General features: G+C 35.5%; 1 protein-coding gene across 2 annotated transcripts in view; it reads left to right on the top strand.

Moving 5' to 3' along the window:
- The window catches only part of DIPK1A (divergent protein kinase domain 1A), a 90,565-nt gene that overhangs the window by 52,152 nt on the left and 23,669 nt on the right, over positions 1 to 14,744 (top strand). The window contains exons 1-2 of one of the 2 annotated variants that reach the window (XM_033114158.1): positions 5,319 to 5,338; positions 11,585 to 11,719. In XM_033114158.1, the coding sequence (XP_032970049.1) occupies positions 5,324 to 5,338; positions 11,585 to 11,719 (150 nt within the window). In that variant the 5' untranslated portion in view covers positions 5,319 to 5,323. Of the gene's footprint in view, positions 1 to 5,318; positions 5,339 to 11,584; positions 11,720 to 14,744 lie in introns of those variants that run through there. The other variant, XM_033114157.1, reaches the window with a different exon arrangement.

Below are 14,744 nucleotides of genomic sequence, written 5' to 3'. Positions count from 1 at the left end.
GTCATTTCTCACTGCCAAAACCCTAGGGCATTTGCTTCCTAACTGACTTTTCATTTTCAACTCTAGACATTTGAGATTTAGATATTTTTAGTCTAATGCTATTTCAGTACCTGTTATATTTATTTTAAATTTTTTCTTATTGAAGTATAATTTACATACAATGACTTGCTCAGATATTAAGTTGTATAATTTGATCAGCTTTGACAAATGTATTACCTAATATAACCTTCACTCCTATGAAGATACAGAACATTTCCATCTCCCTAGAAATTTGTCTTGTGACGCTTCACAGTCAATGCAACGGATCTAATTTTTAAAAAAATTCTAATGCATTTTTCAAAAATAAAAAACATCCCAGAATAAAACACAAAAAGATATTCAAAGCTATTTTATTAGTAGTATTGACATGGAGCTATTCTAAAACATAGAACCTAAGTTAATCTGGTGATTAACTTAGCTACCCTGTTTTGTAAGCTCTAAACATTTTACTATTAAGTTCAGTATAAATGGGTAGGAAAAGAATGTCAACTATAATTTTATATATATATATATATATGTATATGTACATATATACACACACACGCACACACACATATATACAGTCATGGCACATGTAAAGTACAACATAGGGAATATAGTCCATGGTATTGTAATGGCTCTGTACTATGTCAGAGGGGTAGTAGACTGGGTGGGGTTATCACTTTGTGAGGGGTGTAAATGTCTAATCATTATGTTGTTTTGTACACCTGAAACTAATAATAAAATTAAATTTAAAAAAATTGGTAGGAAAATATTTGCTGATTTTCTAAGCTACCCATTAAATATAATAGAAATATTTTAGACTAACCTTTTTTATTTAACTTTAGATAGATAGATAGATTGATAGACAGACAGACACACACACATACACCCCTTTATACTTTGGGAATACTTACGTAGAGCTGAGGAGATGAGGAAAATGAGTCCAGAAAAAAAATGTAAATACATCAATACCTGTTGAGAAACTTTTATACATAAATGTACATAATGGAATATGAAAAATAGTTACTTTTATTTAACTTACAAAGAACTCTACACTTTTATTTAGATGAGATGTCCAAAAGAGCTCCAAAATATCCCAAATATTAAAAAAAAAATTTATCTTAGTATTTATGGGCTGTGCTATGCCAGTATCTTTTCATTTTTCTATTATGCTGTTTTCCTGATTAATTTGTTTAAATCATACCTTAAAACTTCTAGCAATTAAAAATATAGATTAGAAATTATTTTGTCATTAACTTGAATATTAAACATTCAAAGAACCTAGCTGAACCCGGGAGCTGACCTCTTTTGTTTAGTCACAGGACAGGTGCAGTAGAGGCAGCCAAATCTGAGCTTGCTTATCCTGACCCATCCCTGCGGGTTGCAGGTCTAATTCAGAGGGATCATCGTTAAGGATAAGAGGTAATTTAGGCTCCTCCATACAGGTAACTTGGCCCTTTTTCTTTGCAGCGAGGCTGGTTTGGGGTAATATATTCTGGATAGAGACACATGGTACAGTGAAAAGAGCAAGAGTGCTAGACCTGACACTTATTTTGGAGAAAAGAACATTACCAGGTTCCATGTACTATGTCTTTTTCCGCTAATCTCTGTACTTGTTTCATTTACATCTCTATTGGGAAAATTTTTTGATTATATATCCCTGATATATGTGTCACTATTAATATTAAATGCATTATTATACTTCTACAAATAGGAATTTTTAAGTATATTTTCTTCTTGTCTATAAAATGCAACATCTGCATTTTATAGATGAAGATAATAAAACTCAGGGAAGTTTAGCAACTTGACCAACATCACAGAACTTACTAACTGGGTTGTATGTGACAAATCCCAAACCATTTGCAGCCTTAGTTATAAAGTTACAGATTCCAACTGTGATCTCCAAGGCCTCTCCTAGCTCTGAACAACCTCTGCTTCTATGCCTATCTGTATATATTCTATACCTAGCTAAAATATACGTGTAATCTCTGATTTAATATTTCTTAACAGATAATGTGTTATGATGATCCATATATGAATAACTAGTAATTTTAGGAATTAGCGGGTGGTAGAAGAGAAACTAAATACTTAAAATAATGTCAAGCTTGGTCTTTGGTATATAGTCACACACTGCCCAATGATGGAGATACGTTCTGAGAAATGCATCCTTAGGCGATTTTGTCGTTATGTGAACATCATAGAGCGCACTTACACAAACCTAGATGCTATAGCCTACTACACACCTAGGTGATGTGGTATATAGCCCATTGCTCCTAGGCTACAAGCCCTACAGCATGTTACTGTACAAAACAACACGATATCAAATCAAGCACAAGAGAAAATGATGCAATCAAGAGATGCAGTAAGCATGAGATGTATGAGGCTGCTGCTGGTGTAACACAGCACAGTGTTTTACAGCAAACTTCTTTTTTCTGTAAGTAAAAAGGGTACACTCTAAAATAAGGATAAAAGGTATTACAATAAATACATAAACCAGTAACATAGTCACTTATCAAATGTTATGTACTAATCATAATTGTATGCACTATACTTTTATACACCTTGTAGCGCAGATTTGTTTACACCTGCATCACAACAAACACATAACACATTGTGTTACGAAGGTATGATGTCACTAGGCGATAGGAATTTTTCATTTGAATCTTATGGGACCACCATTGTATATGCGGTCCATCGTCAGCCTGAGCATCGTTATGTGGGCATGACCTTAATTTTAAAAATCCGCTGGTACTTTCTGCTTACAAGTGTTTGCTGCATATAGTAATTCCCCCATATCTGCAAGGGATACATTCCAAGATCCCCAGTGGATGCCTGAAACTTTGGATAGTACCCAATCCTATATGTACTGTTTTTTCCTGTACATTCATACCTATGATAAAGTTTAATTTATAGATTAGGCACAGTGAGTGGTTAGCAACAACTAATAATAAAATAGCACAATGATAACAACATACTTTAATAAAAGTTATGTGAATGTGGTCTCTCTCTCTCTCTCTCTCTCTCCAGTAATTTTTATATTTTCCAGTCGAAACCCATTCCTGAATCTGTGTTACCATCCCTTACTTGTATTGTATTAAGTGGTTTGGTGTCACTCCTTTCAGGGGATCTTTTGCTAAAGTCTCTGTATAGGCTCAGGGTTTTCTAGAGGAACCCATTGCTATGAAGCGGACATTTTCTGTTCATATCTTCCACTCACAATGTAATGCTTTTTCATCTTAACTGAGCACTTATCATGCACTGTGGCCTTAATTTTTGCAATTTGAGTTGCAACAGTAAAACTAGCAGAAATTTCTTTTTCCTTCTTCACAATTTCATGGGTAGAAAATTTGTTCTTACCATCCATTTTAGCAACCTCAGCACAGGATTATATTTTCTTTTCTATTAAGTTGAGAACTTCCACCTTCTCACTTAAAGGAAGCACTTTAAGGCTTCTCTTTGGCATATCCAAATTGCCATCATCACTACTCTTGTGCTGTGGGGTCATTTTTCAGTAAAATAAGGGTTACTTGAACACAATGCACTGCAATACCACAGCAATTGATCTGGTAACCAAGACGGGGCGCATCTAAAGTGTGGAGATGCTGGACAAGATTCACATCCAGGGCGGGACAGAGTGGGATGTTGCAAGATTTCATCACGCTATTCAGAAAGGCACACAATTTAAAACTTATGAATTGTTTATTTCTGGAATTTTCCATTTAATATTTTCAGACCGAGGTTGGCTGCGGGTAACTGAAACAGCAGAAAGCAAAACCCAGATAAGGGGGAACTACTGTAGTTAAGAGATTGGTAGCAACAGTCACTTCAAACATGACTTACAAGATATTCATTATCCTAAATACCGTAGGTATTTCTATAATAGTATATTTTCATGTGGATTTTTAGGTAATTACTTTTCAGCATTTTTCCCCTACAGCAAAGTGAAGCCTATTATTTCTCTACGTACTGGAGCTGCAGTAAATAACTGCCAGAATGGTAGATGCCTCTCTCTCCACAATGTCAGCAAAAACATTTTCATTTAGAGACCGTCTCAGTTCAGTGCACTTTCTTTATAAGTCAGCTCCTTTTCTTCTAAATAAAAATCGCTGTGATTGAAATAGCTGTCATTTGCCTCGGAAGCATTTTTCTATAGGGTCTGTTTTGTTTTTAGCTTTCTTTGGAATTAAAAAGAGAAATGGGGAGACAATTTTAGGTTAACACCTGTCCAAGAAACCCTCAAATTAGAGATGACCATCTGGTTTGCATGATTTGTAATATTTTCAAAATAGGACCTTACTATTCCAAACAGGTCTTTAGGCTATTGTAAAATAATAGTTAATTTTAAAACTGAACATTTTACTATCAAACTGAAAAAAGAATAGTGAGATGTTGGTTTTGTTTATTCCAATAAGGAATGCTTCTGTATCTCTCTGTTCTCCAGGAGACTGATATGGGCAGTGTAAGGTCATATTTCTAATTCCTTGGACTCACATAACCTGAAGTCCTGTTTCGATTCCTCTGTGCTTCTAGTTATTTTAGGTCCAGCCTAAAGTAATCAACAACAGCAGCTCTTAAGATATCTGGATTTGATGAGGTCATCCCTGCCTTGAGGGTACTTTAAAATTCAACTAGCCCTCCTGGGTCCTGTAATCACTTTGAAATAAATTTCCCAGATACACCCCTGAAATTCTGCATTTTAGAAGTCCTGACGTTATCATTCACCAGCTCTATTTAGTGCCCCACTGGTCTAGGTAACTAGAGCTTTTACCAAATCTAGTGCTAAAGATTCAGAGTATATAAAAAAGCCGAGGCCACTGTCAAAGAAATGAAACTGAAACTGTAATTGCCTATGGATTGGATGCTGGGGAAGTAAAAGAAGTGCATTTGAAAAACCAGTGAATATTAATTGTTGCAAGTGTTTTGGAAAGCAGTGTAAAATAATATGTATCATAAACCTTTTAAAACTATATACCTTAGAGCCTGCTTCGCTAATCCTATCCTGGAGTGGTAGCTCGTGTATAAAGATGACCCCTCCTGGTATTCATGCCCTTACGTAATGTCCCCCTACGTTCAATCTGATGTGGCCTTGTGTAACCAAGAGTGTGGCAGGAATGATGCAGCTTCCGTCTCTGAGAACACTTGCTCTGGGGTAAGGCAATCATTGTGTAAGAAGCCTTACTACCCTGAACACCATTCTCTGAAGAGCCACACGAAACTCTTCCAGCAATTCCTGCTGAGAGGTTGGACATGTGAATAAAGAAGCCATCTGCATGTCCAAACCAGGCAGTCAGTCCTTCATCACATGACTCCAGTCCTGGTAAGAAATGCATGAGAAACGAGATACTGACCAGCTGAGTCCAGTCAACCCTCAGCGCCATGAAAGACATAAATTATTGTAAGCCACTAAGTTTTGGGGTAGTTTGTTCTACAGTAATAGAATATTGGAACATTTAGCTTTTTTAACCCCTGTCCTTAGGCACTGGGATGTTGAAGAACCGAAAGACCGAGTTCTTTTCATCTGCTGTTGCAAACGCCAATGATCCTTTTATTTAGAGTGCTAATAGAGGCCACACCTCCCTCCCATCTATTCGGTCAAGTTCTGGGTGTCTACTTGTTCACTAGAAGCCTTCTGTGTGCCTTCTTTTTTAGTCCTGAATGGCTTAGATCACTCCATGCAACTAATTCCCCAGGTATTCTTACATTTTTGATGCTGTCAACTCCTGAGTATAAGAAACATGAAACCAGGATTCAGAGAAAATGTGAAAATTATCTGCTCCTTGTTGGAATTTTAATTCTAGAGTTCCCATAATCAAAACAGAATATGCTCATGCAAATAAAACCTTTACAATTTAGATCAGAGAACTACTAGGATTCTTCCTATAAATGTGAAAAATTCACCTGTTAGAAAGATGAAGAATGCTGAAACTCTGACTCCTAGACTAGTAGTGCCTTTTGACAAGGAATTCTTCTCTCAAATTTTGTGGTTAAAATGCATTTTCATGCTCAAGATAAGCTGGGAAGCATGTACATTTTTAGAACCTTTCTTTTCACTGTTTTTAACTTACATAAACTTAAGGAAGGTTTTCCTTGTTTGGAGTGGCATAAAAGGTCTTTTTTTAATGTGTCTTTGATTATCATAGTTGTCTTTTGATGTTTGTGAAAATTAATGGGATAATTTAAATTCAGTACCTTTAGATATTCTTCTTCATAGTTTTCCAGTAGCCCTTCAGCTGGCAGTGAGGCATTCTAATTGAAGGGATAGGATCTATTCCAAATAAAGTTTATCTGCATGTTTGTGATGTACAGAAATATTTACCCTATTAAATGGTTTCTTCATGTTTCTGTTTTTCATAGCTAGCATAGTTTTCAAAAGTATTACTATAAATATCAGGAATTTATTTAAAGAAAAGGGTAAAAGTCATATCTGTCAATAATTTTAACTCTAGTTTTTTCAGCCAGATTACTTCTAACTATGCTGTAAAAGTCAGCGAGGTACAATGTTGTCGATATAACAAGAAGAAAAAAATTTTTTGAAGATTATTTTAGAGTAACTGGTAATTGAAAAATCTGAATAAAATGGACAAACATGTCTTAGCTTTTTCTGTGAAATGATGAAATGATTGTATTTGAGTTTTGCAAGTAATAACGTTATCAATTATGTTTCCTGAGTATTCAAGTCCACTAAATATATTAAGTAAAATATTTGTGAGTAAAAGTAGAGAGATAATGGATACATATTTTTCTAGCCTACTTCTCAAGATTAAGAATATCCACGTGGGGAGTATTTGGGAGTAAAATAAATGGGACTTTGTGCTTTATATATTTATGAAAGATGTTGACTCTGAATTAGATAAGAAATAGTCTTAAATGGCTAAACTTTGATGTGTTGCCTCTTTATGCCTATTTTGAAACTTAATGTAAAATTATTTAACAAAATCAATTCAGATTTGTTTTGAAATAAAAAGTTATCACAATGAGATCAAATGATATAAAAAAAGAAGAAAAAGTATCACTATTCTTTAGAATGGACTTGGTAGAGAAAGTTAGTTTCATCATTTATGTATTTCCGATCTCCAGTGATTTTTCTTTACTTATCATAAAATATTGGTAATCATTTACTTTAGTCATAAAGAACTGCTTCTATTATTTTCAGACAGATGTTATCTTTTTCTAATTAGTCATGTATGCCTCAAAGATTAATTTAAAAAAAAGATAGTGTCATATAAATTTGATTCTTTCAACCCCATCATTTTTGTTTTGATTTTATCATGTAACCTTGTGTTAACAGTGTTTGTCAGCCTGAGCACTACTGTCATTTGGGGCCAGATAATTATTGTGTGTGTGGAGGGGATGCTTTTCTGTGCATTTTAAGATGTTTAGCAGCATCTCGGGTCTGTACCCCCAAGATTCCAGTAGCATTTCTCAGTTGTGAAACAAACATTGTCTCCAGACATTGCCAGGTGCCCTCTCGGGGGCAAAATTGACTCCAGTTGAGGATTACTGCCACAGTATATTTACCAAAATTCCTATCGTGCTTTTCAGAATAATTTAGAATAAAGCAGTGTACCATTCGTAGCTAGGCACAAAATCAGCAGAATAGAGGTGTTGTTAGGCAGTATTTTAGGTGGTTCTATAGTTCAACATAAATAAAAAGGTCAGAAACAATAACTACATTTCTTAATCAAAGACTAGATTATCTAGGTAATTGGTACAGAACAGACCACTGGAAACATTTTAGTGAGTGCCACACAGGGAAATAAAATTAGTTAATAGCTATAGATGTCATTCATGGCTGTTTTTCTTCAATCATTATTTTTAAATATGAAGTAGCAGGATCTACAGATATTAAAGGACACATGAAGGTCCTGGTACTGTTTTGCGTTACCCCCAAATCACAGTAATTTTTCATGGCATGCTGGAATAAGTATGTATTTCACTACTTTTGTCATTATGTCTACAAGAGGTGATGCCCAGTGCCCTGCTGGGAACGTCATTAATCTAACTTCCTCTCCAAATTTTTGGCATTCTGTATCATGATGAAAACTCAGCAGGCAAGCCAGTTCACCGGGTGTTTTTCAGCTTAAACATATGCCAGAGAAAATAGAAAAATGTAGCCATTTGAACAACATAGAAAAGCAAAATTATTTCACATTTATTAAATTGGATACACAGGAGGGAGAAATACACAAAAGTCTTAATTTCCAACACCTGTTAAGGTTACTATGCATTTGAAAGCATTTTGTGGTAGTTTTATTGAACATTGTACAAAAACCTGAGAAAATTATTGTTGGAGAATCTAAAGGGCAGTTGACATCACTAGACTTCTTGAGGTGGGTATCCAATAGAAGGTAAGACAGGACTAAATCCTGAACACTGGGTGAGAACCCTACTCACCAGGTCTATTTTGTTTTCCTTTACTTGGTGATACATCCCTACTGTGGAGCAAGGCAGGAAGAGGGAAAAAAGAAAATAATGTAAGGTCTTCCCTGATGTTTTTTACTGATTGAAATTAATCTTGTTTTAAAACCTTATATCAAAAAGATCATGTAAAATGTTAATATAAGATTAGATTTCTAAAAGTAAAATCATGCCATGCTATGGTCCTTCAAGTGACACTTTTAACTATTTTAAGGGTACTTGTATGGTGGACTTATTATGTGTTTGACCCTGATCCGAGATGTGCTGAAAGTGCCTAAGGCAGTACCTGGTACATAGTAGACGATTAATAAATATTTGCTGAATGTGTGGGAAGGGGATATCCTGGTGTGGCAGTATGTCTTATTGTACAATATAATATCAATCTTGTTTCAACCGTACCCCACATACTTTTCCCTTCCCATATTACTGTTAAGAAAATTCTGGATATAATTTTATTGATAAATATTTCAATGTCTATCTCTAAAAGATTAGGGCTCTTTAAACATTAAAACAGACTATTACTATCTAAAATATTAAAATAATGCCTTAATATCATCAGGTATCCTGTCAGTCTTCAAATTCTCATTGTCTCATAAATGTCATTCGCGCCCCCCCCCACACGCACACATATTTTTTCATTTGAGTCAGGACTCAAAAAAGATCCACATATTGTGATTATTTGTTTTTTAACTATTTTTAATCTTTAGTTGTTCCATCTTCTCTTTACCCCCTTGTAAGTTATTTCTTGAAGAAACTGGGTTCTTGTGTGGCAGCATTTCCCACAGCCTAGAGTTTACTGATTATATCCTAATAGTGTCACTTACTTAGGTGTCACTTCTGTTCCTGTCTCCTGTATTTCCTGTAAACTGGTAGTTGGAGCTAAAGGCTTGATCAGATTCAGATTCAGTTTCTTTTTGGCAAGTTCAAAAAGAAGGTGGTGGCCAAATCATAATGACAGCATTATTGGCTTTTTGCTCTGTGCCTTGCATATTGATTTAGCTAACATTTGTTGAGTATTTTTTATGTGCCTAGCAATGTGCTTAGTTCTATAGATACTGTGTCATTTATTCTTATTTAATCCTCATAATACTATTACATATCCATTCCTATCTGATGACCAGACCTTTTATTAAGTCCGAGTAATCTTAAATGTCTTTCAAACAAACCCCTTGGCATATATCCCCATTGTCATTTGTGTGATTTAATTTGGAATTGTCTAAACTTTCTTTTCACTGGATTAATTTAGACTAGACAAAAACACCTTGCATTAAAGGCATTTTTTATATTGTAATAGTATTAAAATAATTAAAATAATAAAGCTCAAAGACCTATCATTTAGCTGTGTTGCACTCAAGCTTTTTGGTACTGGGATTCACCATCTGTTAATCTCACAAAGACTGACATCTAAACCATAAATAGGGCCAACAGAATTGAGTATTTCCTGAGTCTCTCTTTTCTTTGCTCTCATTGTCTTCTGCAGGTGCACTTTTATGTCTCTTTCATCTCTTTCTGCCTTCTTTGTATGCTCACAGTGCTCACAGTATCCTACTGTTGCCCAGTGTGAGAAACTAGCTTGTGATTGTAAAAGCAAAACTAGCTTTTTGTTTTTTGTTTACATATCTTTAATTTATTCTGCTCATTTCTCACCATAGTTCTAAACTCTATTGTTTATAAAACAAGACCATTGGAGCTCCAGATTCAAAAAATAAATGTCAAACTATCTTGACCAACTGACACTTTTGAATATTAAAGTGTGTGATACGTGCATGTGGTTTGTTGACTCCAAGAAGGAATATACCTACCAAAAAGGACTCCTTGTAGTTAACAGGGCCCAAATTTATGAACAGAATCTAGCAGCCGTTGTTTACAGAGGCCTCACACACATTGCTTATCAGGGAAAAGCTGCAGACTGAGCCGCCAGCCTCCTGCACTGATGTCCTGCTGTCTGAGCAGGACTCTTATGAAGGAGTTCCTGGAATTGTATTTCGACGAATGGGCTGAGATCTGCTCCATCCAATTGGAGCTGCACAGCTATATCCTCATTTGCATCTTTACTGACCCATCAGAGCAGCTTCATAATGACCAATCAGGACATGAGATTCCTACCAATCAGGACAGTACTATTTGGACCAATCAAAATGTGCAAATTTGGATTCCTCATTTGTGTAAAAATGGACCCAACAGGGACGGGGGTGGGCATATTCTCTATATAAGCCAGACTCCTTTGGGTGAAGGGGAAGCACACTTTCCATTTCCACTGGAGGCTGCATCCCCTGGTTTGCAAACTATTCACCTGAATCAAGTTTCTTCTTTTACTGCACCCCAGTTGGGGACGTCTGTTGGCATTAGATTGGTGGCAGCAATCTTTTATTGACAGGCTGATGGAGAAAGGGCACCAACTGGCTCAAATTGCAATTAGATACCACAGCACTGGGAGAAAACAATGCAAAGAAGAGCCATTCAGCTTTACAAGCTAACATGCAAAGAGTAATGCATTCTTTATATCTTAAACCTTCTTCTCCACTCATTTCTCCTTTAATAGTAGTAACATTCTCAATTTTCTAGAATACTAGGTGAAGCATTTGGTCGGTTGAATAGAGGAACGTAAGGCCTTAGTGTATACAATAGGGAAATAGGAGTTTAATTTCTTATTCTGGTTGGACCTCACTGTGAGACATTACAAAAATAGCCAAATTCTCTGTTCTTGTTTGTTTTTTTTTTAATACAGTTATTTTTATCATGATTATCCATGAAGAACTTCACGATTCTTATTTGAAACAGTTGTGTGTGAGCGTGTATAAACAGGAATTGTGTCTCTGTTTACCTGATCTGACAGTGTCCCAGGCTTGCATGGTGCACGTGCTTGTGTTTAACAAGTAGCTTTCAATGCTGGTGGTATTTGAAAGGTTATACATTCGAAAGGGTATTTTGTTCCCTTTTTCCTTGGCAAGACCAAGGAGCTTCCTTTTCTAAGACCAGTGCTGTTTGGACTCAGTGAAAGTGCACTTTGTTCTAAGGAATTGTAATATGAAAGCCTAGAATATATATTGAGTTCTTCCAAGAAGGGGGGAAAAATCACGTTCTAGGACAATAAATGCTGACTTGGTGCTGAATGAATGATTGTTATATGCTTTTTTACTCATAGGCTCGTTTCTCATATGTGCGGATGAAATATCTTTTCTTTTCCTGGTTGGTGGTTTTTGTTGGAAGCTGGATTATATATGTGCAATACTCCACCTATACAGAACTCTGCAGAGGAAAGGACTGTAAGAAAATAATAGTAAGTATTGTTTATTTCTTAATATATGGAAAAATCTATATTAATAAGTTACATTAATAACACATTGTTTATTACTTAAATATTTACTAATAATTACTTTCGAAAAGTAAGTTAATTTGACCTTCAAGTTGTGCTGAACCTCTTAGCATTTTGATAAGACCAAGTAAGTAGGACCATTCCCCACTTTGAAAAATCTAATATTCAGAAATCTAAACATTTAATACAGACTAGTATGAGAGCATCCTTATTACAAAGAGCAATTTTTTTTCCCCAAATATACTTGAAGTCAGTTTAATCAGATGAGTTTTTTAATGTTTAGAGTATGACAGTATTGTGGACAGGCAACCTTTCCAGAACACATCTTTTGAATAAATGGAGTATTTTTGAATACCAGAAATTTATCTAAAAAGCGTATAAGTGCATTTATTTAATTTCTGTCCTAATAATTAGATATATCTCAGGAAAATCGCTTTACCAATCTAAGATTTCTAGTAATAATTATGGTTCCATAGTACTTATATTTTAAATGTTTGAGGATGAGAAAATTTAACTCCTTGTTTTCTACTAATATTTTCTGATATAAATAATATGAAAACATTTCATATGAGAATTATACTTTTGATAATAATGATTGTTGGGATCCCAATTGTTATAACTTATTAAAGATTCTGTAACTACTGAGTGATCACAGGCCAGTGGTGCTAGTTGTGTGCATATAGTAGGGGATAAGACAGCCTGACCTTACAAACTTATAGTCTAGCAGAGAATAAAATGAATAATTGCAATAAGTTAAATATTATAATTGCAAGTGTTATAGGAACATAAGACAGGGAGACCTGAGCTTTCCAAAGTTTTTTTTTTTTTAAAGATTGGGAAAGGGGAACAGGACTTTATTGGGGAACAGTGTGTACTTCCAGGATTTTTTCCAAGTCAAGTTGTTGTCCTTTCAGTCTTAGTTGTGGAGGGTGCAGCTCAGCTCCAGGTTCAGTTGCTGTTGCTAGTTGCAGGGGGCACACCCCTCCATCCCTTGAGGGAGTCGAACTGGCAACCTTGTGGTTGAGAGGATGCGCTCTAACCAACTAAGCCATCCGGGAGCTCAGCGGCAGCTCAGCTCAAGGTGCTGTGTTCAACACCCCTCCATCCCTTGAGGGAGTCGAACTGGCAACCTTGTGGTTGAGAGGATGAGCTCTAACCAACTGAGCCATCCGGGAGCTCAGCGGCAGCTCAGCTCAAGGTGCCGTGTTCAATCTTAGTTGCAGGGGCGCTGCCCACCATCCCTTGCGGGACTCGAGGAATTGAACTGGCAACCTTGTGGTTGAGAGCCCACTGGCCCATGTGGGAATCGAACCGGCAGCCTTCGGAGTTAGGAGCACGGAGCTCCAATCACCTGAGCCACCGGGCCGGCCCCCCAAAGTTCTAAGAAAATAAAAATCAGTTTAACTGTAGGTACTCTATCAGTCAGGATAAAAAAAAAAAAAATTATTCCTTAGGAATATTATAGTCTTTTAACTAGGCAAGGGAGAGATTACTAATATAAAAAGTATAGGAAGCAGGGGAATTAGTAAAAAAGAATCCCAAATCAAAGTTCAAGCTATCAATCTTATGTCTATTCCAAATGGCCATTCTAGATCCTTGAGGAATTTTAAGATAGGAGGAAGCTCTGGGGCCGGGCAATGTATTGGGTACTTTACAGGCGTGTTGGTGGAGCCAGAATTTGATCCTAATTCTGTCTCTATATGAAGCTCATACTCTTTCTGCTTCTCTATGTCAGCGAAGACTAACAAAGAAAGTTAAAGTTTAATAAAGCTAACAGAACCCCCCACAAAACTCACCTTCAATGAAGAAGAAGCAGAAGTTATGTAATCAACTATAATAACATATAAATAACCAAAACTATTTGAAATGTTTACTTCCCTTCTATGTCACCTTTCTCAAAGTAGGTGCCTTAGGGCACATTAAAAGGTATTTCAAGGATAAAAGAATTCAATGGTCAGATATATTTGCAAACAGAGAGTTAAACAAAGATAAATCTCTGACTTAACTGAGGACTTCTCAAGGTCTTTCATATACTAATGTGCATTGTACATCTCCAGAGAAAGCAAATATACTTGATTAGGAAAAATTCCACCCCCACCACAGCCCTCCAAGGAAGACCTGTAACATCTGATGATACTAGAAATACTGTTCTAAGAAATTAAGCCAAAATGAAATGGATATGCTTTTATCTAACATTAATACGATAACCTTCAAAATGTAAAGCATAATGCTACATGTTCTGTTATGAGTGAGTTATAGTTGAAGTACCTCATTATTTCTTCCTTAATTTAATTTCACTGTAATTGATAAGAAATGGAAGCAGAACATAATTTTAACATAATTTAATGCTTTATTTTACTAAAACTTGAAAGTGATGAAAAACTTTTCTGAGACTAAAATATATCTTTTACCTAAAGCTGGCTTTTGTAGTTGAACATTTGGAAATTATATTCTTGAAACTTACCAAAACTGGTAGTACTAAGATCAGTGGTACTAAGATAGTACTAATACTGCATAGGAATTGTTTGATTAGAACTAAAAAGCAAACATTACACAAACATAAAGCGAACATTAAACAAACATAAAGCAAACATCATGTTAACATTATATATAAAGCTTTTTAGAAACTACATATAAGTGGTCCACAGTTCAAACCCGTGTTGCTCAAGGGTCAGCTATAGAGTTGTTTCTACTTTTTGGCTATTGTAAATAATGTTGCTATGAACATTGGTGTGCCAGAATCTGTTTGAGTCCCTTTCTGTTCTTTTGGGTATATACCTAGAAACGGAATTGCTGAATCATGGGGTAATTCTATATTTAACTTTTTGAGGAACTGCTATATTGTCTTCCTGATTCTCTTAAATACATTTCTGTTCTCTGTTGAAATTATCCATTGTTTTACTTATTTTCTCTACCTTTTTTCTTATTTACTTGAACGTGAACATAGTTACTTTAAAATCATTTTTGGATAACTCCAATATCTGGATCA

This window comes from Rhinolophus ferrumequinum, chromosome 9, assembly GCF_004115265.2.
Source record: "Rhinolophus ferrumequinum isolate MPI-CBG mRhiFer1 chromosome 9, mRhiFer1_v1.p, whole genome shotgun sequence".
Lineage (NCBI taxonomy): Eukaryota > Metazoa > Chordata > Mammalia > Chiroptera > Rhinolophidae > Rhinolophus > Rhinolophus ferrumequinum.
Note: the sequence above shows the minus strand (reverse complement) of the source record. Positions and strands in the feature narration are given on the sequence as shown.